General features: G+C 47.8%; 1 protein-coding gene across 5 annotated transcripts in view; it reads right to left on the reverse strand.

Annotated features, from left to right (window-relative positions):
• The window catches only part of RTN4R (reticulon 4 receptor), a 906,839-nt gene that overhangs the window by 828,837 nt on the left and 50,862 nt on the right, over positions 1-27,140 (reverse strand). Inside the window, exon 1 of one of the 5 annotated variants that reach the window (XM_078665914.1) lies at positions 4,994-5,566. The exons of 2 other annotated variants lie outside the window; for them this stretch is intronic. In XM_078665914.1, the coding sequence (XP_078522040.1) occupies positions 4,994-5,015 (22 nt within the window). In that variant the 5' untranslated portion in view covers positions 5,016-5,566. Of the gene's footprint in view, positions 1-4,993; positions 5,567-6,146; positions 6,163-27,140 lie in introns of those variants that run through there. 2 more of the 5 variants (XM_078665917.1, XM_078665915.1) reach the window with 2 other exon arrangements.

The raw sequence follows: 27,140 nt of genomic DNA on the forward strand, positions 1-27,140 counted from the left end.
CTTCCCTGTGCCTCTCCTTGCACCTCAGTCCTGCCCAGAGAGCAGCATCAGTGCTGCTCAGTGGCTGCTCCTGCATCCCAGCGGCCGGAGGGCAGCCTCTGCGCACCCAAATGGCTCTCCTTTAACCTAATTCCTGGGCAGACGGCTGCCTCTGTGCCTCCTGATGACCCCCCCCCCCCTCTCTTTATCCCCAACCCCAGGCAGCCAGCTGCCTCTGTGCTCCCCAATCACTCTCTCTGTTTCTCAGCTCTGCACGGAAGCAGCTTCTGTGCTTTTCAGTGACTATCCTTTCAGCTGAGTCCTGAAAGAGAGCAGCCTCCGTGCTTCCCAGTGACCCTCCTGTAGCTCGGTCCTGGTGGAGAGCAGCCGCTGTGCTTCCCAGTGACCCTCCTGTAGCTCGGTCCTGGTGGAGAGCAGACGCTGTGCTTCCCAGTGACCCTCCTGTAGCTCGGTCCTGGTGGAGAGCAGCCGATGTGTTTCCCAGTGACTCTCCTTACAACGGAGTCCTGGCAGAGAGCAGCCTCTGTGCTTTCCAGTGACCCCCTGTAGCTCAGCCCAGAGACCCCCATGCAGCTCGGCCCTTGAAGAGAGCAGTCTCTGTGCTTCTCAGTGATCCGATTCTCCCCCTTCCCCCCCCCCCCGCCTCTTTGCAGCTCACCCATAGGAGCTGCAGTCCCATGGCACTCTTTACAGCTCAGCCATAGGCAGGGCTTTAGGTGTCTCTCAAAGGGGCGTGGCCATGCAACTAAGGGCGTGGCAAACTAAAATGGTGTGCTTAGAACAGCTTGCCGTCCGACTGGTATGTTGATGCTTCTGTCAAAACATCTAGATATGTCACATTACACCTACAGCAAGTCAGAGCTATTGGCTTTGCCAATGGTTGTTAGTTGTTTAAGATAAAGAATCAACAACTATGACTTCTTTGTATAGAATATTGAACATTCTTGTGTTCTGATATGATGAGACTCTGAACCTATCAAAACAAGCCTCCTTGAAGCTACATCCTTGGCAGGGAAGGGTGGCACTGCTGCAGAGTTAAGATTTTTTTTCCTGCCCTGAGACCAACAATGGAGAGCCCGATAGAGACCTGTCTTAGGACCTGCGTTTAAGAACTGCCGTTGCTGAATACCGGCAGGACCCAACCCACTTAAAGCCCTGCTCTTTGATACACTGCGGCCTCTGTGCTTCACAATGGCTCCATTTGAGCCCGGTCCTGTGCAGAGAGAAGTCCCTGAGCTTCCCGGCGGATTTTCCTGCTGCTCACCGTGGTATATCGGGCCCCCTTCCTGCTCGCCAACGGCTTTAGGTGCTCATTATATAATACGGGGACCCGCTCGGCATTCCCTTCGTTTTGTTTGTAGCTGAATCCCAGGTGGACAGCGCCCCCCTTGTTTCCCAGGAAGCGAACTGCAACGTACTCAATTCTGGTCAGGGTTCCCCTTCCTCCTACCGAGTGACTTTAATTGCAGCTCACTTTTCAGCAGGCTCCACCCTTCCTGCTCCCTAGAGACTTTATTTGCAGCTCACTTTTGACGAGGGCTCCTCGCTCGGTCTCCCAATGACTTTCAATTCAGTTCCTTTTTCATCACCCTCTCGACTCCCCCATGGCCTTCACTGCAGCGCACATTTGAGCAGATGAGCAACCTTTCTGCTTCCCGATCACTTTGACTACAGATCACTTTTGATCACTGTGCACCCTCTTTGCTTTCCAATTTAACAGAAACTCACTTTTGATCAAGATCCACCATTTCTGCTTCTCAATGACCTTCACTGTAGCACACTCCTGATCAGGGTAAACCCTCCCTGGATCCCACGGACTGCTTAGTTCACTATTGATCATGAGGCACCATCTCTGCTTCCCAAGGACTTTCACTGCAGCTCATATTTTTTATCGATGTTTACCATCTCAGCTTCCCAGTGACTTTCACCTCAGCCCACTTTTGTCCAGGATTCACCCTTTCAGCTTCCCAGTAGTCTTCTCTGCAGATCACTTTTGTTCAGGGGCACCCTTTCAGCTTCCCGCCTTCACTGCGGCTCACTTTTGTCCAGGATTCACCCTTTCAGCTTCCCAATGGCCTTCACTGCGGCTCACTTTTGTTCAGGAGGCACCTTTTCAGCTTCCCGCCTTCACTGTGGCTCACTTTTGTCCAGGATTCACCCTTTCAGCTTCCCAATGGCCTTCACTGCGGCTCACTTTTGTCCAGGATTCACCCTTCCAGCTTCCCAGTGGCCTTCACTGCAGTTCACTTGTGTCCAGGATTCACCCTTTCAGCTTCTCAGTGGCCTTCACTGCAGCTCACCTTTGTCCAGGTGGCACCCTTCCAGCTTCCCAATGGCCTTCATTGCAGCTCACTTTTGTTCAGGAGGCACCGTTCAGCTTCCGAGTGGCCTTCATTGCAGCTCACTTTTGTTCAGGAAGCACCTTTTCAGCTTCCCAATGGCCTTCACTGCAGCTCACTTTTGTCCAGGATTCACCCTTTCAGCTTCCCAGTGGCCTTCACTGCAGCTCACTTTTGTTCAGGAGGCACCGTTCAGCTTCCGAGTGGCCTTCATTGCAGCTCACTTTTGTTCAGGAGGCACCGTCCAGCTTCCCAGTGGCCTTCACTGCAGTTCACTTGTGTCCAGGATTCACCCTTTCAGCTTCCCAATGGCCTTCACTGCAGCTCACTTTTGTTCAGAGTGTACCCTCCCTGCTTCCCAATAACTCAGCTTGAAATCAGTACAGCCCCCCTGGAAGCAGCAAGGCCCCTTTCTGGGGACAGTCACACAAGTGCTCAGCTAGTCAGACCTGGAACAGCTCTATCTGTGCCACGAAGATCAACTCGGAGAGTGCGGGGGGTTGAGTTGGGCTAGGGGCGCCCCTAAGCCCGACCTCCAATATCTCTTCTGGAGAAGTGACCCCCCTCGGTCCCTCTGGCCCAGGCAGTGCCCGGTGCCCCTCGGTATCTTATATCCTCGTATAACGTCCCGCCTTTTGTACTAAGTCTTCCTACACTGCATGGACGGCGTCCGGTGGGGCGAAGTTAGATTAAAGCGATCAGCCTAGGAAAGGACTCAGAGCGCGTGCATTGGCTTCTAAATATGTTCTCGTCCTGATCGTGAGCTGAAACAACCCACGACTGCTTCTTCGTGTGCTGGGCTCATAATAAGCACAGACCCTGCCTCCTGCTTGTCCTCAAGCTGCCGCCTATGCCTTCTGTAAAATGAACATAGAAAGCAGGCAGGGTAAGGAAGGGCCGTTTGTTACCCTCCATTCCTGCAGGGAAGCTCTGCAGGCAAGTCGAGCAACGCGCCTCTTCACTGCTGGGGGAAACTAGGCGCCCCGTCCCTGCAGGGAGAGGTGCGCTGGCGACTGGCACTCGAGCAACGCGCCCCCTCTCTGTTAGGGCACACGTCGAGGCGCCCCATCTATGGAAGAGGTGCGCGGGCGGACTGGCACTCGAGCAACGCGCCCCCTCTCTGTTAGGGCACACGTCGAGGCGCCCCATCTATGGAAGAGGTGCGCGGGCGGACTGGCACTCGAGCAACGCGCCTCCGAGTCCTCACTGTCAGGGGACCAGAGGCGCCCCATCCCTACAGGGAGAGGTGCGCGGTCAGACTGGCACTGGAGCAACGCGCCTCCTTACTGATAGGGGACTCGAGGCGCCCCATCCCTGCAGGGAGAGGTGCGCGTGCAGACTAGCACTCGGGCAACGCGCTGCCTCATTGTTAGGGAACTCGAGGCGACTCAGCCCTGCAGAGTGAGATGCGCGTGCAGACTGGCACTCGAGCAACGCGCCTCCTCCCTGTTAGGGGACTCGAGGCGCCCCATCCCTGTAGGGATAGGTGCGCGGTCAGACTGGCACTGGAGCAACCGCAACGCGCCTCCTTACTGTTAGGGGACTCGAGGCGCCTTGTCCCTGCAGGGAGAGGTGCGCGGGCGACGGCAGCCTCGCAGTTAGGGAACCCGAAGCTGTTTAGTGCAACAATATGCCATTGTTTGAACAAATCACAGGGCAGGAGCATTGTTGGAACAACTGAATTAAAGCCTCATTGTTAAAACAATTCAAATGCCGCCTAATTGATTGAGCAATTAAGACGCAGCCTCGTTTAACAACTGCACGCATTTTTTAAGAGCAATCAAAGTTCAATACCATTCGTGAAAAAAAGAGCCTGGTTGTTAAAGCAATTAAGGTGCAACCTCATTGTTGGAGCAATTGAGACACAACCACGTTATTAAAGCTCGCGCGGTACACCTCATTGCAATTAAGACATTACCTCATTGTCATAACAATTAGCATAAAGACTCAGTGAGAACAATTAACACTGGCTCGTGTTTGGACAGATTAAGGTAAATACTCGCTGTCAGAAGATACAGACCCTTCTTAGACCAATTATGATCTAACTTCAATGCAGAATAATTAAAATACAGCCCGGTTGATTAAACATTCTAGGTGCGACCTGATTAATACTATTATGCCATATCCTTATTGTTAAAAAGATCCCCCTGATGCTTAGAAACATCTTAGAGCGCCTGCACCGCTAGAACAGTCGGTATACAGTCTTGGCGTTAGAGGAAGTCAGGGTCCATGGTTAGAACAATTACGGAGGCTCGGGGATAAAATAAATGAAAGTACAGTCTCGGAACATTCTAAAAGAAGCAGGAAACGGACTCTTAAAACAAGAAAGGGACAGGCTAGTGTGTTACAAAGATTGAGGTAATTTTAGTGTCAGAGCCCATACGGACCAGGCTGACAGTTAGTTAAGGAACAGCCTCGTCGCCAGAACAGCTCAGACGCAGCCCGCTGCCAAGCCCCAAAGGCGAAAGTGCCCAGTTGGTAGAAGGCAGAGCATCTCGGCTGAACACGATCAATCTTTACACAGGTATCGAGTCACCTGAGACTTTTAAAATGCATACACCCTCGCACTAATATTTAAATCTGGGAACTCGAGTCCAAAGCATGGAAGACGCATTTAGGTTCTGGAAATAGGGGGGGGGGGGCACTCCACTTACCTCCAGCGAACCCCCTCCTCATCGCAGGCTGCGAGCGAGGCGCCTCTGGAAAAGCAAACCGGGTCTCGAGGCGGGTGCAATCCTTCCACAACCAGAGCAAACCCTGAGTCAAACTTCAATCGGAAGTCCCCGGAGATAGCACCCCGCCTCTGGGGCGCTCCGAAGCCTCCAGTGTGCGCTGGGGTCCCGCGCGGAGGACGTCAGGACCCTTGAAATCACGGGCGTCCACAGAAGCACGGAGTCCGGTCCAAACTGAGCCCGGCGCGCTGCATCCACCCTCCTCCGGCTGCGCAGATCCCACCTCCACCTGCAGGGCGGGCGCTCCGGGCGCCGGGTCCTCTCCGCAGCTTCCCCGCCACCGAACCGGGCGCAGGCAGTGAGAGTAAAAAGCAAAGATGAATGTTTTATGGGGCTGGATCAGGGATTGAGAGGCGATGAATGTTTTATGGGATCATGTGGTTCTACGAGAGAGAGCGGATTCTGCCTGGGTCGGATTTACAGGCTGCAGTGCGAGGGCGAAAGGGGGCGGGAGAGGCAGGAAGGGAGAGGCGTCTCCGGGAGAGAGGAGGGAGGGAGGGCGCGGGACAGATCACAGCCGGGGGATCGCGGGAGACCGCAGATCCGCGGAGCGCAGGAGGAGGGTGATCTGTCCCAGACGGAAGTTATCCCGGAGGCCGGCAGGTGCGGTCCACACGCAGCAGAGGCAATGGAGCGGGGGGACAAGAAGAGGACGCTGTCTGCTGAGGGCTGGGGAAAGTTCGGACACCGTAAACTTAGCGTTTAGACTCCGCGATAAAGGGGGTCCCTGGGAGCTGCAGAGAAGATACCGAGTGGAAGCCGCTGCTGTCACCGGGTGTTGCCACTACCCCCCGTGAGCTGTCACAACGGGGGCTTTACCTGAAAGAGCAGTTTACCACACTGGATCACTACATCCCCTTGAAATAAAATGCACAAAGAAAAGAGGTTTTGGACATTTAGAGAACAGATCCAACCCCTATCACTCAGAATTAGCAGAATTACCCTATCGCTCCAATGTTTGTGCAAAATAGAGCGCTTCGAATGTCGAGACGGCTTATTAGAAATCTGCACTACATATTCAGCTGTTTGGGAGAAGTATTGAATGTCGACGCCGCGCACTCCCCACAATACTCACATTAGCAAGTCACCAGTCACAGCACCATCCACAGGGGATTCTCCTTGCCACAGAGCCGTTCGTCAAAGAGGGCTGTGGTGAATCGTGCGATGACAGACCCAGGACCTACGCAGAAGAAGTTTGGACAGCAGCCACGATCCCAGGCAGAGGACCACCGAGCGTGTAACTAAATGCACATTCAAAACACAGATTCGAAGCGGTTTACGGAAGGACAGAGAGTGTGTGACAAAGATGGTACTGGGGCACCGAGCGCCGCAGCCTGAATGCAGACCACGGACAGCATCTGAGCTCTTGAAGGCGTGTGGTAGGGTTGTGCGCCCACACCCGCTATCGCACGTTCCCGTATTTCATCTAACTTAAAGCTTCCGCGGATTTCGGAGTTCTTTATAGATACCCGATGCATATAAATGCTAATTTTAAATGCGTGCTATAATATGAAACATCGAATCTACTTATGGTACATATGTCGCGGGATGTTTCTAGTAGGCGTTGGAAGCGCAGTCTCGGATTTTCTTTTACTTGCATACATTCGCTGTAGGCACCGGGCCCGGCTTTAGCGCTGGTGGCGCCCGACGCAAAAGTATTTTTTGCCCCCCCCCCATTAACTCCAACTCGGATTCCCTCAGTACCACCTAGCCCCTCATCTCGCGATAGCGCCCCCTCTCACAAACATTTCCTTTGTTTAAAGCGCTCGTACAGGCTCCTTTACTAATCCACTCAGCTATCCACATAGATTACAGATCTGTTCTTTGCAGCAGGCAAACTAAACCTCTGTGCTAATTTATGGTGAGTCAAAACTGAAACTAGAAAAAGCTCTGCTCGATCTCTCTCTCTCGCGCTCCCTCTCTTTTGCAGGAACATTAATCATAAGAGTTAACTTGATATTTTTATTGCTGCCTGATCGCTGGACTTAGAAGGAACTTTGCAGCAGGTGCATTTTAATCATAGGTTATTGCTAAATATAGCGCCTCCCAGGAGGTCAGTTCCCCCTTCCAGGTTAGCGCCCAGGGGCAGCCGCACCGGTTGCACTGCCCTGAAGTTAAGTTCAAGTCCTCTAATTCCAATCACTCCACCTCTATCTCAGCAACTTTTGGACTAAGTAGCTTTCCAATGGACGAGCAATGCACCCATGTGACCTATTCTATATTCTTTATCCATCAGAAGCCCCTCCCTTCATGCAGAATACATTTGAGTTCAGAATGATTGCTCATTCAACCAATTACTATTCTTTACATGACATCTTTGTTAGGGACTCTGATTTCCGTGCTCTTTTCTGTCTTCTCTGGTGCATTATGTACTGTAGCTGGCAATATAGCATGGTTACCATTGTTGTGTCAAATGCAGAGATAACTGAAATGTAGTTCTGATTAAGTGTTAGGGACTTAGTACGACTTGGACAGTCCTACAGCGGAGGGTACAACACGACCCTTCATCTGCTGCAGCACCACCAAAGCTGTGGTTTGACTGATCGCCAGATTAGGAATTACATCCTGGTCTGTCGGGTGGTCCTGCGGCGGTCTGGTGGCGGCGGTCTGCTAGGCTCATAGAAGAGCCTATCCCGCAGACTGCCACAGTCAGAGCGCTGCTGACTGCATCTTCCTACAAGTTTAAGATGTGGCATATATGCCACACCATACAGAAAAGTGGGGTGGTTCCAAATCCAGAGTGTCACTACATGTGCCCCCCACATGCACCCCAAGCCCAAATCCACCAGGGGCCTTTTAGTACCATTCTGCCACTCTTTTTATGGCAGGTTCACTGCCTTGAAAAGGGGGGTGAAATGGCAACTCGGAATATGCTTGACAGTGCTGGCTGTGGCACCGTAAGCATATTCCTGCGGGTGAAAGACTGTCGACCCAGTGGGATCATTGATCCCATAGCCGCCGGCGGTTTCATGGCGGCCCAACCACCGCAGACATAATACTGCGGGTGGGTACATAGTGTGACAGTGGTCAGACTGCCCCCTATGGGTTCGTCGGTCTATTGGGCCACCAAACTAGTAATAAGCTCTTAGTTTCCACTGAACAGGGCTGCCTCTTTGTGAAGGAAGTGACCCGATTGGGGCCACCAGGGTCACTCGTTACCACCTCTCGGCCTTCCTCACAAATGAAGAGTCGGTCAGATATTAGAGAATAAAAACAAAAGTTATTTATTAGAAGTACACTTGAGTGGAGTCCGGTCTGACCAGCCACCTTATTTTGTTGCAGAGGCACTGACCTCTGCCAACATGATAACACATAATGTATATCTTCAGAATCACTAAAGACACGCCCAGACTGGAAATTTCCAGTTGGTAGCTGGTGAACAAAGGGGATACACAAAGTTGAGTTGCAATCCCAGGACCTGGTACATGCTTTCTCAGCGTCAAGTTTACTCTGCCTGCGCCCGCTGCTCTAAGGGTGGGAGCAGGCCTGTCCAGTGAGAAAGATATGTGATGACAAAAACACTTTATTCATTAGCACTGCAAAGGTTAACCATGCGGAAATACAAGAGAACATATTGCAGCTACTTTCTGCTGCGGCAGAACGAGTGAGACAAAAGTTAGTTTCGATCATGGCACGAAATGACGGATGAATATAAAATAGTGCAGTGAATGCTAACTTGAGGTGCAATGCATAAAGAATTAGGCAAAAACATATCTATTCCAACTTTTGCTCACCAGAAGAACTCAAAAACTCTGACTTCCCCCAAAAACCAAGGAAATCATCTGTGGATAAGCCAAGGATCCTTGCTCAGTCCCACCCTCTTTAACACATATATCACACCTCTTGCCAGGATCGTCAAAACCCACAGACTCAACATTCAATTCCTACACCAACAACACACAACTCATCCTCTCCGAAGACATCACCAATGCCAAGACTATCTTCCACAACTGCATTATAGATGTCACCAACTGGATGAAGGACAACTGCCTGAAGCTCAGCACTGACATTACAGAGGTAGTGATCTTTGGAAACAAAAGCTTCCAACAGGATGCATCCTGTTGGCCTTCAGAACTCGGACCTGTTGCTACCCCCACTGACCCTCTTAAAAACCTTAGCTTCTCATTGGTCTACAAGCTAACCATGGCAACTCTGGTCTACTCCATCTCCTATTTATCAGAAGGTGGAATTTGACTGCATAGTTACCCACACTTTTTGCCTGGTGTTTTGCTGGTTTTCAACTTAGTTTGACTGGGATCCTGCTAATCAGGACTCCAGTCTATCCACTTTCTACCTAAATAGGCTGTTCATGTACTTTAGGTAGACTCCAGATTGGATTCTGGGGTACCCTTATAAGTCCCTAGTATATGGAATACTATATACCCAGGGCATAGGTACCCCAGAGGCCTCCCAGGGGCTGCATCATATATTATGCCACCCCTGAGAGGTCACTCAGATTGACACCACAGGTCTGCTACTGCAACCTGTGTACGGTGGTACATGCACCCCTTACTTAGATATAGGTTCACTATTTCTACCTTATCACTGCACATATACACCTATCAGTCACCCCTATGGCAGGCCTTATCCATCCTGAAGGCAGGGTGCTGGGTTTTATGTGAGAAGGTGCCCATGCATGAGCAGAGCCCCTCTGCAGCCTTCGGAATCTATTCTCTGCGTTTGTTTCATGATGTAGCCATACCATATACTCTTTAAGTGCATTATAACCTCGCAGTAAATGCAAACTTTAAAACGGCTGCACAGAAGACTGTTGTTTGGTGTCAAACACTTTGGAATCATACCTCCACAACAGTAACTGGTGTGGGAGGTATGATTTCACCCTCCTGGAGAGGGAGAAATATGAAAATACTGGTACACCCGGTGCCAGCTCTCTCGACCCTGGCATCACAAGATGGATGATGCCTGTGGCTGAAACGAGTCTGCCCTCCTACTGCTGGAAGAAACTCCGTCAGGGCAAGGCTGGACAATAGGTTTCCTGTCACAGGGAGGTATAACCACCTCCCAGACAGGCTTAAGTGAATTGGGGCTGGGTGGGTGCACTCCAAGAGTGCTTTGATGTCTGCATCGAGGGCACATTTGGTGTCCCTGTGCATAGTCCAGCTCAAACCGGTTGCAGGGACTATCGGCCCCTGCTCTGGCATGAAACTGGACAAAGGATATAGATGCAGCCACCCCTCTGTCCTGAACCTGCCATACGTGGGTCGCCAGAGTTTGTCCCACCCCTTCCTTGGGTATAAGGTAGGAACCCCTGGCTACAGGACTTTAGATATTACCTGGATTATACTCTGCTACAGAAACCAAGTACTTTAATGATCTGCACAACGCTGGATAATTGAAGAATCTCCCTTGGAGTAAAGGAGTTACTCCCCTGCTAAGTAGGCACCAAAGACACATCTGACCAGTTTGCAACTCTGAAGCTCCTGAGGACTCCAAAGACTTTTACAATACAGGAGGTAGATTTCTTAGTGTCCCTGGGGTTGACTAGTGTGTTCAGCAAGCCTGAGACCCATATCCCTCATGGGGACCATGCAACCCGAACCCCTGGGCACCGTGTCCATTTGCAGAAGCATCTGCTTTCCGGCGACCCCTGAAGCTGTGCTTTGGGCAACTTGTAGTCCAGACCCTGAGCAGTCATTCCACTGAAGATTACTGGCCTACACTCCATGAGTTTTCCATGGGCTGGTATTTTGTGATTCCTCTCAAGGTCCCTTTGCGATCCCTGGTCTGTTGGCCTGTGTGTCCCTGTGAAGGCAACTTTAACTTTCTGTGGGCTTACCTGGTTGCTCCAGATGTGCCCTGACTCTCCATTGCTTGGGGAGTCCCCAGACCTTGCTGGTCCTCACCAAAGCATCTTTTCCCTGACCGCATGGGTTGCAGTTGCCAAGGCTTGTTGGTGCTCAATCCAAACACTGACCCCCCAGTACTCGACATCCTTTGTGGAAAAGTTTGCCTGTGGACTATGGTCATTGTCAACATCTCCTGGTCCCCGTAGTTGCAGAGTCAAGCTTCACCTCTTCTCACCTGAAACACCCGACATCAGTGGGCATTCTTCTATCGAGGCCCTGGACACTGGCAAGTGATCCAGACTCTGTCCCCTCTGCATCAAAGGTCCTTCTCACCTTTGATCCAGGCTTGGATCACACTGGACATTTTTCCTCTTCATTGCAGCAGCACATTGCAGCATCTCGCCATTGAAAACAACGAAGATTTCTTACACCATTTGACACCTATGCACCCGGCTTCCCAGGGTTAGGTAACATGAGTATTCCGGTGCTCACATGGGTGCTGGACTTAGAACCTTCTAAGTCTGAAAGGGTTGTACGGAGCTCGCGGCTGTGTTCTCACACTGCTCGTGTCCCCCGTGGGTCCCCTGTGTCACTACCTTGGGTGGTTCCTTGGGGTCCCAGCGATTCTACGTGCTCTAGGCACTGTGTCTAGTCATGTCATGGTTGTTATACCACTTTCTTAGTATATGGTTTCGTCTCCCCCTGCAGCCCGCTGTATATTGTGCTATTTACTGTCATTCTAGTACTGTAATAATGTGTGCCTTGTTCTCTAATCTCCTAAAGAGGTTAGTAGAGAGAATGTAGTAATAAATACATATATTTTATAGATACCTGGTGTGGTTCTCATTTCGTTTGGTCATTCAGGAGGTTATAGACTGGTAAACAAGCTGCTTTACATTTCTTCGAGACTTAGCCTGAAGGCTGATCTCCATAGCTACCACTAGGATACCTTTAAATACAGGTTGTCTTTAACCTAATCACCAATAAGGGTTGTTTGGACTAGTACAAGGTGCCCACTTTAATTAGTGGACAGCATATACCAGATCAACTTCTCACATTGGTGTTCAGCGGTTGGGATTCAAGCTTGCTATTGTTTTATCAGATAATCTCATTGAGTGACTAACTGAAAACCATTTAAGGTACTTGGGTACATATAAATCAAGTCTAGAATAAAGTAAGTTCTACTGAACTTGGAGTTAGGTAAGTCAAGGGCCTAGCACATCCTTTCTCCAACTCAAGAGAGTTTGGTAGTTCACACTAGGGGGCCTATTAGGATGGCGGACGGACCTGCGTCCGTCCGCCACCCCAGAGGAGGAGGGACCGTCCGCAGGGGAAGCGGCGGTCCCTCCGTGCCAATTAGGATGTGACCGCCACCCTGGCGGTTACATCCTGTATTCTTAACATTGCGGCGGGTGCTGCTTGAAGCAGCACACGCCGCAATGTAAAAAAAATGCATGTTTACCTTTGCATACACGAAGCTGTAGGCACCGCGTGGTGCCTGCCGCTTCCTGCACGCAAAGGCAGGGGGTACCATAGGTACCCTCCATGTGCACCCCCCACCCCACTTCACCCCTGGGGGCCCGCAATGGGCCCCCGAAGACAACACCGTATGCCTTTCCACGGCGGAAATGCCGCAGTGGAAAGGCATATGACCGCAGCTATCCTAATATGGCTGGCGGTGTCTGACAGACACCGCCAGCCATGTTAGTGCTTTTCCGCCGCGGTCGACGGAAAATAGATCCCCCAGCCATCCTAATCTGGCGGGGGGTCTTTTTCCAGTCCGCAGCGGATAATCTGCATCCTCCGGGCCGGCGGTGGATTCCGCCGGCCCGGGGGATGCTGATTATCCGCAATCATAATCGGCCCCTAGGTTAGGTAGGTGCCTACACCACATAACACTGGTATGTCTTCTAGGGCAGAAGCCAGTGACTCCTTGCTTACTATGTATGACCATCTCTCATTTCAGGAATTGAGAAATATGTGTCCTTCTAGAAGGGTGAAGACAGGGAAAAACCCAAATACTCAACCCCTCATAGAGGCTTTGCTTTTAGATGACCTCAGAAAGACTCCAGTGCCTGATGGGGCAGGCACGTTGGGTGGGCCAGCAGAGGATGAAAGGCCAGGAAGTGAAAACCTCTATGACTAGAAATCCAATGCTGACCAGGAGGATCAAGATGATCCTAACCTGGACAATCCAATTCTTCCTGGGGAGGGAGGAGAAGGCCCAAGTGGTCCTCTCTTCACTCTACCAGGAAGAGTTAACAGTGTGCCAGGAACATCCAGATCTCCTTCTCAGGAGTCTGATCATTCTGGTGTATCTGTAGGGACCTCTGTTTTTCATAGGACCTCTGCTTCTCACAGGAGGGAGTCTTCGTAGGATAGAAAGTGCCAACTGATTGACTTTGACAGAGTTCAGCTCAGAATCAAGAGAGAGTAATTGGCCTTTGACAGGGAATCCCTAAATCTTCAGAAAGCTTCTAAAAAGTTGGGTCTAGAGCCCCATGGTGGCAGCAACAGTGTCCCTAGAGCTAGAGAACATACTCATGACCATAGGAACCTGAACAAGATTGTCCCTCCCTATCAGAGTGTGGTGACATCCACAAATGGATAACTGCACTTGAGAGAGCCTGTAAAGTACAGAGGGTCCCTCAGGAGCAGTGGGCAGCAATCTTGTTGTGGCTCTCCTTTGAAGACAAAGGTAGAGACAAGCTCCTCACTCTTAAGGAAGAGGATGCTTCTAATTACAAAGGCTTGAAGAGTGCTCTGATTGATGGGGTTGGCTTAACCACTGAGCAATACAGGATTAAGTTCAGAGATACACAAAAGGTACAATCTCAAGACTGGGTTGACTTTGTGGATTGTGTTACTAAGGCTCTGGAAGGTTGGATACATAGCAGAAAGGTGCATGACTTTTTAGGATTGTACAATTTGATTATGAAGGAGCAGATTCTTAATAATTGTCAAAACCAGCTTTTCCACCAGCACCTGGTGGACTCTGATATGACCTCTCCCCAAGAACTGGGAAGGAAGGCAGACAAATGGGTCAGAACCAGAGTAAAGCCAACAAATCAGGGTAGTGACCAGAAGAAAGATTCTTCCAAGAACCAAGAGAAAGGTGGAGATAAATCAAAAGATAAATCCACCACAGGGCCCCAAAAGTCCTCTCCTGGGGGTGGGTCCCAAACTCCTCCCTCTCCTGAAAAGAAACCTTATTGCCATGTCTGTAAGAAGTTTGGCCACTGGAAAAATTATCCTAGTTGCCCTAGGGTCAGCAATAAGGAAATTGTTCCTCCAAACAATACTACCACTTCTCCTGGTACTACAAGTAGAAATCCCCCAGGTAGTAGTAGTGCACCCAAACAGTTAGGTGGGTTTTCATGGGGAACTGAGGTGGACCATGGTTTAGAAAGGTCCCCTTCATAGGCCTCCTCAATCTGTGATGGTGGCATGGGATTTTCTACTTTTACTGTCAGCCCCAATTCCTTGGGCAGGTACAGACAGGAGCCACTAATAAATGGTCAGAAAGCTGTGGCCCTTAGGGACACAGGGGCTAGTGTCACCATAGTGACAGGTAAAGTAGTACCCCTTCAACAGCTTTTACCTGAGTTTAAGTACCAGGTGACCAACATTGATGGTATCAGGATAGATCATTCCATGGCCATAGTCAATCTCAGCTGGGGAGGGGTCACTGGCACAAAGTGGCAGTGTCCCCAAACTTGCCTGTAGATTGCCTGTTGGGCAATGATCTTGAAATTGCAGCCTGGGCTGAAGTTGAATACCAGGCCTATTCAAGAATGTTAGGCCTCCCTGAGAGAGTTGGTGGGGCTGTTAGGGCCTCAGCCAAACCCCAGGGAAATTTTGGAGTGGTGGAGCCTGAAAGAATGGCCCACTCTACTCCACCAGAGAGTAGAAGGGTTGACAAAAAGTATTTTTTCCCCTCCAGGCTATAGGTAAGGGTGAACTTCCTCAGGGAACTGATCCTACCCCTGGTGAAGGAGCTGCCCCAGAGGTGGTCACTGGTCAGGACTGGCTTGGCAACACCCCTGATGGCAAGCACCCTTCCAAGGTGGTACCCAGTCTGGATCAGGTATCCTGCCCCTCTCTCCTCTACCTCAATCAGCCTAGGGCTGAAGAGGTCAAGGAGGTCAGTGGAGCGCTAAAGGCCCACTGCCCAGAGGAAACCCCCCCATCAACAGATTAGGGGCACCCAGTCTAGTAGCCCTAGCCAGGTGAAAATTCCTCAACCCACTGAGGGATCCCTCTTGACATTGAGTAGGGACCACCCCCAGATGGACTCTGTTGGGCAAAGGCAAATCTGGGACCAAGTGGTTCCAAACCTACCATGTCCCTCCAGTTTAACAACCAAAGGGACCCGACCCCCCGCAGGACATAGGTACCTGTAAAATAAGGATCCACAATTTGTAGGTAAAAGTAGAGGTTTATTCCAAGAAAAGATCTCATCCACAGGTGAACATCCAGCCAGCAATAAAGTAAGATACAACTGCTTAGTCGTCAAATGATAACATTCCATCTGAGAATCCAGTGTCTCATGACATCAGCGCAGCTATGTCATGAGGCACAGACACACAGGACCAGGATGCCACACATCTCCCTTCTAATAACAACAAGACAATTATAAGAGAAAACAAACAATGTTAAAACAATGATCACACAGTGACGTAGTCTTTTAAATATTTAGGAGAATGAGAAACCCTTGCAGACTTGCGAAGAAGTGAGGAGGACTCAACTCTAGGAGTTTGAGAATGACGACTGCAAGAAGCTTCCACAAGATCATTACTAACCACCACCACCCTGTTTAAATTCCAAACTCGATGATCAGCAGTTTTGATGGCGTTCTTGAAAACTTTGATGACACGAATAGGCTTCTTAAAGGTAGCAGAAAGAGCCTTATTGTTTTTGCAGGGATTCTTAACAAGTACCCAATCCCCCACTTTAACAGGTGTGACCTTAACAGAATGTCTCTTATCAAACATCCTTTTTCTAGACTCAATTCTAGAAAGTTCACGCAACATCCACTCATCAGAGTCATCACGAGGAGGTGGTTGCAAGTCATTGACCCATGCTGGTACTACAAGGGTATTAGGAGTGCGTGATCTAAAAAGTTCAAAAGGAGTCTTTCCAGTAACGGCATGGGGAGATAACCTGTAAACCTTAATCTTCTTAAAGACATCTGTTCTCCAATCTGTACCAGCGGACTTAGCCATTCTAATAGTTTCCTTAAGGACACGGTTAAACCTCTCAACCATACCGTTGGTTTCTGGGTGGTAAAGGGAGGACCTTTTGTGTTTAATTCCTTGCTCTAACAGAAAATTCTCCATCTCTTTAGAGACTAATTGGGGACCATTATCTGTGAGGATGGCGTTAGGGATGCCCTCTCTAGCAAAAAGTTTAGTTAAAAAATCCACTACATGCCTAGTCTCGATACCACGAGTTATGGCAATTTCTGGCCATCTAGAAAAGAAATCAACCAGAACAAGAACATACCACTCACAACCTGCTGAAGTAATAGGCCCTAAAATATCTAAACCCACTTCTTTCCAGGGCGCATCCGGTCTGTCTCTAATCACCATGGGTTGGACTTTAGGTTTTACTACCTTCTCACTAAGAGCACAGTCAATGCAATCCCTAACTTTGCGCTCTACTTCCAAATCCATATTTGGCCACCAATACGAGCTCCTTAAAATTTCCTTAGTCTTAGAGATTCCTAAATGACCGATATGTGCTAAAGACATTAGCTCATCCCGAAGAGCTAGGGGTGGAACCAATCTAGTTCCTCTGAAAAGTAAGCCATCTTGTTCAGAAAGCTGATCCTTAACATGCCAAAATTTCTCGAGACCTTCACTACATTTAGGTTTAATCTTCCATCCTGTCATTAGAAGTTTAAGTACTTCTACCAGAGTCGAATCTTCCTGAACCATCTTCAACCACCTCTCTTTATTAACGACAGCCTCTTCCACAACACAAACCATCTCATCATCAACATCACAATCTTCCTCACCCTCAACCTCAGAACTAGGAACAAGGCGAGACAAAGCATCAGCTACTTTGTTCTCTACTCCAGGTAGATACTTTACACTAAAATCATAATCCTGTAACCCAACAACCCATTTTGTGATTCTACTAGACACCGCATCTATACCTTTTTTCTTTAAAATTTCACAAAGCGGCTTGTGATCTGTCCTGACCTCAAAATTGGTTCCCCACAATAAGTTTTTAAGCTTCTTGACTGACCAGTAAACAGCAAGAGCTTCACGCTCAATCACTGAGTAACGAGTTTCAGCTCCCTTCAAACTTCTTGACAAGAAAAGAATGACCCTCTCAATGCCTTCAAATTTCTGTACAAGCACCGCACCTAAACCTTTCAGGCTTGCATCAGTAATCAAGATAGATTTCTCAGAAGGATCAAAACTGCTCAATTTCGGAGCAGAGGTTAGCCTTTCTTTGATGACCTCAAACTCACGCTGACATTTCTCTCCCCAAATGAAGTCTACACCCTTCTTCAACAAATACCTCATATTAGTACACAAAGAGGCAAAGTCTTTCACAAATTTGTTATAATATTCAGTAAGTCCCAAAAAACTCATCAACTCTTCCTTGTTCTGTGGGGGAGACATCTTAGAAATTGTAGAGATCAGATTTTCCTTAGGCAAAATTCCTCCTTCTGTAATAGTGTGACCTAGATAATCAATGGAAGTTTTTCTAAACTTACACTTCTCAATCTTAACAGTCAAACCTGCATCACACAACCTTCTTAGAACAGCAAATAGCCTAAGATCATGTTGAGGATCATCTATGCCAAACACAAGAATATCGTCCTGATAGACTCTAACACCATGTAAACCTTTTAAGACCTTTTCTAATGCCCTCTGAAAAACCGATGCGGCTGACACTAAACCAAATGGTAGTCTAACGAACCTAAAAGTGCCATATGGTGTCACAAAAGAGGTTAAGTTTTTCGAGTCCTCTTCCAACCTAATCTGATGGTACGCGGACCTTAGATCAATGGTGCTGAAAATTCTAGCACCTTTAAGAAGCATAAGCATGTCCGCAATCTTGGGTAGAGGATAGTGATCAGTAACCACACACTTGTTGAGTTCTCTTAAATCAACACAGAGACGGAGAGAGTTGTCCGATTTCTTGGCTGCGACAATCGGGGCGACCCACTCCGTTCCCTCTACTGTCTCAATAATGCCTCCCTTGACCAGCTTATCAAGTTCATCTTTAACTTGTTCTCTGACCGCTACAGGTACATTACGCACTTTGCAGCAGACAGGTACAGCATCTTTCTTCAAGATGATCCGATGACAATAGTCATTAAGGCATCCTAAATTTTCCGAAAAAACTTTAGGGAATTTGGCTTTCAGTTCACTAGTGAAATCATGAGAAACTAATGAAACAATTTGAGGTGTGCAGGGAAAGGGTTGTTTTAGGAGAATAGGGGGTGTCGAATTCGGATCAAGCATAACGCCCAATTCCTTAAGAGCAAACCAGCTTATTATGCTATCTCCTTTTTGAGAAACATACATTTTTGCCTTGGCCATCCTATTCTTATAATTAATCATACCTTCAAAAACTCCAAGTAGTTTAATGGGTTGGCCAGCATAACCAAATGGTCTTATATCAGGGCGTGAGAGCTCAAGTTTATGTCCCAACTTACTCAAGAAAAAATCTTTTGCCACAATAGTAATCTTTGCCCCAGAATCGAACAAAACTTTGGTAGGATAACCTTCTACCAAAATTTCATCACTAGGGGAATTTTTTGCTTCTTCAGCACTCACAGTTTGAATATAAATTTGTCCACAATCTAGGTGTTCATCTAGATTATCATCATTTTCAAAATCATAAAATATTTCATTCACTCTACCTCTATAGTTTCCCCCTTTACAACATGAGGTGAAATGTCCTTTCTTTTTGCACTTACTACAATAAGCTTTCCAACCTGGACATTGTCTATCAGTGGCAAAATGCCCTATTTTACCACATCTGTAACACTTCACTTGAGAGAAATCTAAACTGTTATCCTTTCTTTTATAAGGAATTTTGTTTGAAACATTTTCATTTCTAGAGTCTTTTTGCTGATTTTCACTTGATCTAGTAGTAGATTTCACAACATTTACAGTCTCTTTCGTAGTTTTGTTGTCACCATTCTTTTTGATGACTTCTACACACTTAATAGAATGTTCTATCCTCTTAGCAATAGTAAGAACCTCCTCTAAAGAAGGTTCATCCTTTTGCCACAATTCCTCTCTCACCTTTTCAATATAACATCCTAGCATGAACTGATCTCTAATATGTTCATCAAGACTTGCCCCAAACTTACATGAGGACGCAAGTTTCCTTAACGCTGTGATATAGTTCTCAATCGTTTCTTCTTCCATTTGTGTTCTCCGACCAAAATGATATCTTTCTAAAATTGTACTGACTCTAGGAAGATAATGTTCATCTAGTTTTGCAATACATATTTCATATTCATTTAAACTACCATCATCAATGTCGGGTAAATGATCGAATACCTCTTGTCCTTCTGCCCCCAAACAGTGTAAAAGTAGAGCTGTCTTCCTTTCTGCACTCAAACTAGATCCACATACCCTTGCATACCTTTCGAACACTTTACGCCATTTTTTCCATCTAATTGGTGGATCCCCAGGTGAAGACAAGAAGAAAGGGGGAGCAGTGACATTTTGCATTTTGTTGTTGAATAAAGAAAATTAGAGCACAAAATGAAAATAAGAAAAGAAGTGTCTATTATGTGTGCGTGTCACAGAAGCAGGACACACTATATTGTGTGTGTGTCACAGAAGCAGGACACACTACAATGTGTGTGTGTCACAGAAGCAGGACACACTATAATGTGTGTGTGTCACAGTGGCAGGACACATTACAATGTGTGTGTGTCACAGTGGCAGACCAGACAACAGGGCTTTCCAGTGAGAGTGTCAAATATTGGAAAAGGAAAGAAGACAGTACCTTAATATTGTTGATATTGAGGGTGGTAAATATTGTAGATAATAAGAGAGTTCAGGGTAAAATAGAAGAATAGCGATGACTAGCGGTGTTCATAACGTGATTAGCGCGTAACGTGTATATTGTGAACTGGAAACCGAAGAGTTCTCCAAACAAAGATGGCGCCGACGTCTGCGTGACTCCCAGGGTGCCTTGCGGCACGTTTGCGTGTCTCCCGGCAGGCTTTGTGAAGAGTCGAGAAGCGAGGTGAAGCAAGATGCCGACGTTCCAAAGCTTCGAGAATCTGGCAATGGCGCTCTCCTGGCAAAGGCAGCTCGCGAGAACACTCGCTCGTGAAGGCGCTTGTAAAGACGTTGGCAGGTAGGAGAGTATTTCAAAAAATGCAGGTTGAGAAATTGAGTGTGCTATGTAAAATACGCGCAAAAGTGTCTGAATTAGTAATTAAAAAGTTGAGAGTTGAATGTCACCAGGTATCTCGGGTTGTTTCAAGTATCCAGGAATTTTCAAAGAAACAAATCCTTTTAAACAGGAACAAATGTTTTTTTTTTTTTTTTTTTTTTAAAAAAATCTTGAGATAGGTGTTGAGATCTTATCTTCTTCTTCCCATCCTGCGTCGCCAAATGTAAAATAAGGATCCACAATTTGTAGGTAAAAGTAGAGGTTTATTCCAAGAAAAGATCTCATCCACAGGTGAACATCCAGCCAGCAATAAAGTAAGATACAACTGCTTAGTCGTCAAATGATAACATTCCATCTGAGAATCCAGTGTCTCATGACATCAGCGCAGCTATGTCATGAGGCACAGACACACAGGACCAGGATGCCACAGTACCCCAGGTGTCTCCCAGGGGCTGCAGCATATATTATGCCACCCCTGAGAGGCCACTCAAATTGACACTACAGGTCTGCTACTGCAACCTGTGCAAGGAGGTGCATGCACCCCTTACTTAGATACAGGTTCACTATATCTACCTTATCACTGCACATATAAACCTATCAGTCACCCCTATGGCATGCCTTATCAATCCTGAAGGCAGGGTGCTGGGTTTTATGTGAGAGGGTGCCCATGCATGAGCAGGGCCCCTCTGCAGCATTCGGAATCTATTCTCCAGGGTTGTTCTGTGATGCAGCCATACCATTTACTCTTAAGTGCATTATAACCTCGCGTTAAATGCTAACTTTAAAACGGCAACACAGAACACTGTTGTGTTTGGTGTCAAACACCTTGGAATCATACCTCCCACACCAGTAACTGGTGTGGGAGGTATGATTCCACCCTCATAGAGGGAGAAATATGACAACACTGGTACACCTGGTACCAGCTTTCTCGACTCTGGCACCACAAGATGGATGCTGCAAGTGGCAGACACAAGTCTACCCTCCTGCTGCTGGAAGAAACTCCGTCAGGGGAAGGCTGGACAATAGGTTTCCTGTCACAGGGAGGTATAACCACCTCCCAGACAGGCTTAAGTGTATTGGGGCTGGGTTGGTGCACTCCAAGAGTGCTTTGATGTCTACATCGAGGGCACATTTGGTGTCCCTGTGCATAGTCCAGTTCAAACCAGTTGCAGGGACTATCAGCCCCTGCTCTGGCATGAAACTGGACAAAGGATATGGATGTAGCCACCCCTCTGTCCTGACCCTGCCATAGGTGGGCCCCCAGAGTTTGTCTCACCCCTGCCTTGGGTATAAGGTAGGAACCCCTGGCTACAGACTTTAGATATTACCTGGACTAAACTCTGCTACAGAAACCAAGTACTTTAATGATCTGCACAACGCTGGATGACTGAAGAATCTCCCTTGGAGTAAAGGAGTTACTCCCCTGCTAAGTAGGCACCAAAGACACATCTGACCTGTTTGCAACTCTGAAGCTCCTGAGGACTCCAAAGACTTTTACAATACAGGAGGTATATTTCCAAGTGTCCCTGGCGTTGACTAGTGTGTTCAGCAAACCTGAGACCCATATCCATCGTGGGGACCGTGCAACCCGAACCCCTGGGCACCGTGTCCATTTGCAGAAGCATCTGCTTTCCGGCGACCCCTAAGGCTGTGCTTTGGGCAACTTGTAGTCCAGACCCTGAGCAGTGATTCCACTGAAGATTACTGGCCTACACTCCATGAGTTTTCCATGGGCTGGTATTTTGTGATTCCTCTCAAGGTCCCTTTGCGATCCCTGGTCTGTTTTCCTGTGGGTCCCTGGGAAGGCAACTTTAACTTTCTGTGGGCTTACCTGGTTGCTCAAGATGTGCCCTGACTCTCCATTGCTTGGGGAGTCTCCAGGACCTTGCTGGTCCTCACTGAAGCATCTTTTCTCTGACCTCATGGGTTGCAGTTGCCAGGGCTTGTTGGTGTTAAATCCGGACACCGACCCCCAGCACTCGACATCCTTCATGGGACAGCTTGCCTGTGGACTTTGGTCATCGTTGACATCTCCTGGTCCCCCTGGCGACAGAGTCCAGCTTCACCTCTTTTTGCCTAAAACACCTGACATCGGTGGGCATTCTTCTATCGAGCCCCTGGTCACTGGCAAGTGACCCAGACTCTGTCCCCTCTGCTTTCAGGTTCTTCTCAGCTTTGATCCAGGCTTGGATTACAACGGACACTTTTCCTCTTCACGGCAGCAGCACTTTGCAGCATCTCACCATTGAAAACGACGAAGATTCCCGACACCATTTGACACCTAAGAACCTGGCTTCCCTGGGTTAGGTGAAACGAGTACTCCGGTGCTCACATGGGTACTGGCTTTAGAACCTTCTAAGTATGAAAGGGTTTGCTCAAAGTTCTCTCCTAAGTGTCCTTAATCTTTAAATTTCCAACCTCGACTTTCCCATAGGATTGTACGGAGCTCGCGGCTGTGTTCTCACACTGCACGCGTACCCCGTGGGTCCCCTGTGTCACTACCTTGGGTGGTTCCTTGGGGTCCCAGCAATTCTACATGCTCTAGGTACTGTGTCTAGTCAAGTCATGGGTGTTAAACCACTTTCTTAGTATATGGTTCAGTCTCCACCTGGAGCCCGCTGTGTATTGTGCTATTTACTGTCATTCTAGTACTGTAATATTGTGTGCCTTGTTCTCCAATCTCATAGAGAGAGTTTAGAAATAAATACATATATTTTATATATACCTGGTGTGGTTCTCCTTTCATTTGGTCATTCAGGAGATTATAGACTGGTAAAACAAGCTGCTTTACATTCCTTCGAGACTTAGCCTGAAGGCTGATCTCCATAGCTACCACTAGGATACCTTTCAATACAGGTTGTCTTTAACCTAATCACCAATAAGGATTGTTTGGACTGGTACAAGGTGCCCACTTTAATTAGTGAACAGCATATACCAGGCCAACATCTCACACTCTTCCTGCTTCTTCATCATCTGCGTGCTTCCTAAGATATTCAAATAGGAACCCCAAAGCTCAAGAAGCGCCTTCACCCAGGCCCTCATCTGCAGCACTGGACTCTGGAAGTGCTTTCTATGCAGGATTACAGCTCACCACCAATGACAACTGCAGACCATACAGAACGACTTAGCCAGACTCGTCCTGGTTCTCCTTAGATAAACCCACATCACCCCCTAACTCAGGGAACTCTACTGACATCCTGTACAGAAAAGATGCCATCTTAAGCTCCTGACCCATGTATACAAGGCCCTACACAACTGCGGACCTGCCTAATTGAACAAGTGCCCAATCTTCCATCAGCCAGCCAGACTCCTCTGTTCCACTTCCCTTTCTCTAGCCCCCTCCACCTGCATCCTACATAGCAGATACGGAGGTCTCTCCTTCTCCTCCCTAGCAGAGAAGAAATGGAACAAGCTACCCCTTCATCCAAGGACCTCCCCATTTCTGTAGAGTTCCAAAGCCCCCGAAGACCTGGCTATTTGACTAATTAACTGCACCCTGCCAGAACCTGGATATCCTCATGAGTGACAAGAATCACTGCAAATTTACTGGTTGACTTTTTGGTTTCTGTAACTGTAGCTCTGTTTGACAATTCTGCATAAAGATTGGCACTAACTTGACATGGCTGGATACAGTGTTGGCACATGGAGCTTTGTATAGATTCCTGTGGCAGGAAAAATATAAGACAGAAAACACAAGCTGTGTTTCCCATTCAGTGTCTGACAGTAAAGTTTGCTCACCACCATACTAAAACTTTCTAAAAAGAATGCTATCAGATTGGCATGAAACTAGAACTTTAATAAGAATAGTGCATTTTTTAATTTGATATAAATCTGGATACATAGGGTATGTCTGAGAAAATATTTTGTATTTCTTGATCAGTGATTGACAGACAGTGCCCTAATATAGGTTCTAGGATGGTCCATGAGGCTACATTTAAAAAAAAAAAAATCCACTAAACCAGACATCTTTTCTGACATCCAATGGGTGTTGAAAACACTAATTAAGATCAGTGGGTCTGGTCACTGTGATTGGCTGCATGCAGTCGGAAATGTTATGTTGAGGCTACATTATGGCTGTTGGGTTCGGTTCCCATGTCTTCAAACACATTAAAAGGGACTATATTGGACTGGAGGAGAATCTCCTAATATCAAGGCCAATGTGAGTGGGCTCAGAGGAACTACTCCCTGTTACCTCATACATTCTACATTTTTCTCATGATGCTTTCAGACTTCATACAAGGTTCCTAGTGCAAAGAACATGGGCTAGAGCCCATAGCTGTCAGACAGGTCCTTGGGTCAATGATCCTGCCCCAAAGTTTATGGACCTTGAAAAATAGTATCAGAAATACACACAGTTACACAGGCCAATCATTTGCACCTTCAAGATGGGTTGGGTACAGGGCCTGGCTGTCGTGGGGATTGTGGGATTGGATGGAGGGCTTGCTCATTCCTTTGGTTCCTCCTGTTTTATAGCTCATTTCAACTTTCCCTAGCATATTCTCGGCCCTCGAATGAATTAAAGTTCTATTTTTGTCTGAAACTCTCTGCAGCTCACAACATATCTCTTATGCTTGTATAAATATATCCTGATTGTTGGACCTGGCCTTCACTTCAGGCTCACACCTACACTTTTTGCCTTCACCTCTCTTGTTTCTGAACCTATTTTGATTAGCTTTTAGGACGATGTGCACTTTACCACTGCTAACCAGTGCTAAAGTGCTAGTGATTTCCCATTTAAACACAGTAAAATTGGCCTACACCCACTTGGCACCTTTAATGTACTCGTATGTCTCTAGTAAATGTAAATTGATACTTGTATAGCGCACTACTCACCCGCGAGGGTCTTAAGGCGCTTGTACGAATACCGCTGTGGAATCCATCCTGGCTTTCCCTGTGAGGTGTCCACTCCTGGGCACCCCCAAGGTGGAGGCCAGGCATCCATAGCGTTGTGGGGGCCGTTGTGGAGATTAAGCAAGCTATTGCCCAGAGTTGCAGAGTGGGACTCCATGATTGGAATAGGCACCGAGGCAAGAATGATCAGGTCCGTGGAATTTTGAGCCCAAGACCCGCCAAGGCGAGGAATTGAACCCTGGTCCTGGGCTAGACCTCTGCATCAGGGTCTGCCGCTCCTACCATTGAGCCACACTTCCCCACAGCCACACTTCTCCAGTAAAGTGTCCTCTAGTAAAGTGGTCCTATCTATATCCAGGACCTGTAAATTAAATGCTACCAGGGAGCTTACATGCCTATTGTGCCACCCACTTACTTGGCCTTTTCATGTCTCAGGCCGACAATTGCATCCTGTGTGTCCAGTTTTAAATGGACATTTTGACCTGGCAAAATAAACCCTTTGCTAGGCCTAATACTTAATTCTCAATATGGTTGGAAATGGTCCTTTCTGTAGGCTCACCGCCAAAGTTTTTGCCTTCCTCCTCTCCTTTTTTCTGAATTTGTTTTTGTTGGCCTTAGGACTCTGTGCACTTTACCACTGCTAATCAGTGCTAAAGTGCCTGTGCTCTTTCCCTAAAGCATGGTAACATTGGCTTATGTTGAAAATGGCAATGTATATGTACATAAGCGGCGTTCATTTGTGTTCACTGTACCCCTTGTTGTAAGCAGAACGGATATCGCTAAACCCTGACTGTATTATCCCGCCAGCATAGACCCATGCACACACGTGCACGACAGCCATTTTAGGCACCATGGCCTCTCTGCCCATTTGTTCCCGACACCCCTCCCCGCGCGCACTGCTCATGCATCGGCCACAAGACCCTCTCCCTCTGCGTGACCCTGCTCTAGAAGTAGCCCTCCTGCTTGACCCACACCCCCCCATTTCCTCCCAAGAACACCCTTCCCCTCAGCTGACGACCCCCCCCCGGCTGCACTTGGCCTCTCGACCCGATCCCAAGTCCTAAGACCAAGCCTTGTGAATGTACACCCCCTTTTTCCTGCCCAGCATAACAAAACCGTGATACACCAGCCGAAGTGCACGATCTTATCGCCTGCCCAACCTTTGATCTGATCATCCCCTCCTGCCCTCGTGTCCTGTAGGAATGTCCGGCTGAGAGATCACAATCTCTTGTTACATTCAGGAGGGGAGGATGACATCTGACCGACTGGTATGGGAATAAGCCTGAAGCTGGGATTCCAAGCATGTTTTTTTCCTACTTCAAAGTGTCTTTATTGTAATAAGGAATGTTTGTGCATCATAAACATGTGTATAAAAGACGAAGCCTCAGAGAAAAGATATATAGATGGAGTGGGGTGGGTGGGAGGAGAGAGCACCTCCTGAAGACACTATGCGAGTGTCCGAAATGACAGGCTCTCCTCATGAAAAATAAAACTCTGTTCTTGTTTTCCTGCTTCCAGCGCCCGTCTCTTTATTTGGTAATTGTTCAAGATGGGAACTAAGAGGCGTCCTGCGCCAGCAGCCTGGGCATCAGGTGCGTTATGGGCTGACTTTTCCACACTTATCCACAATTTGCATATTTACTTTACTTATTAGTCTTGTAAAGAGCACAGCCTGCGCCCAGGGCTTGTAAATTAAATGCTACTAGTGGGCACTGATGGTGCCACCCACTTAAGTGACTCTGTAAACATGTCTCAGGCTTAACAATGCAGATCCTGTTTGTACAGTTTAAACTGCCATGTCAACTAGTCAAGATAAACCTATTGACAGGCTCAAACCTTCCTTATTAATGCACATAAGTCACCCCCAGGGTAGTTCTAGACAGCCCAGAGAGCAGGGTGCAATGCATTTAAAAAGTAGGACATGTAATTTCAAGTTTTATATGTCCTACTTGTGAAACACTCCTAAATTTGTTTTCCACTTCTGCAAGGCCTATATTTCTTCCTTAGGATAACATTGGGATTATTAT

This window comes from Lissotriton helveticus, chromosome 11 (assembly GCF_964261635.1).
Source record: "Lissotriton helveticus chromosome 11, aLisHel1.1, whole genome shotgun sequence".
Taxonomy (NCBI): domain Eukaryota; kingdom Metazoa; phylum Chordata; class Amphibia; order Caudata; family Salamandridae; genus Lissotriton; species Lissotriton helveticus.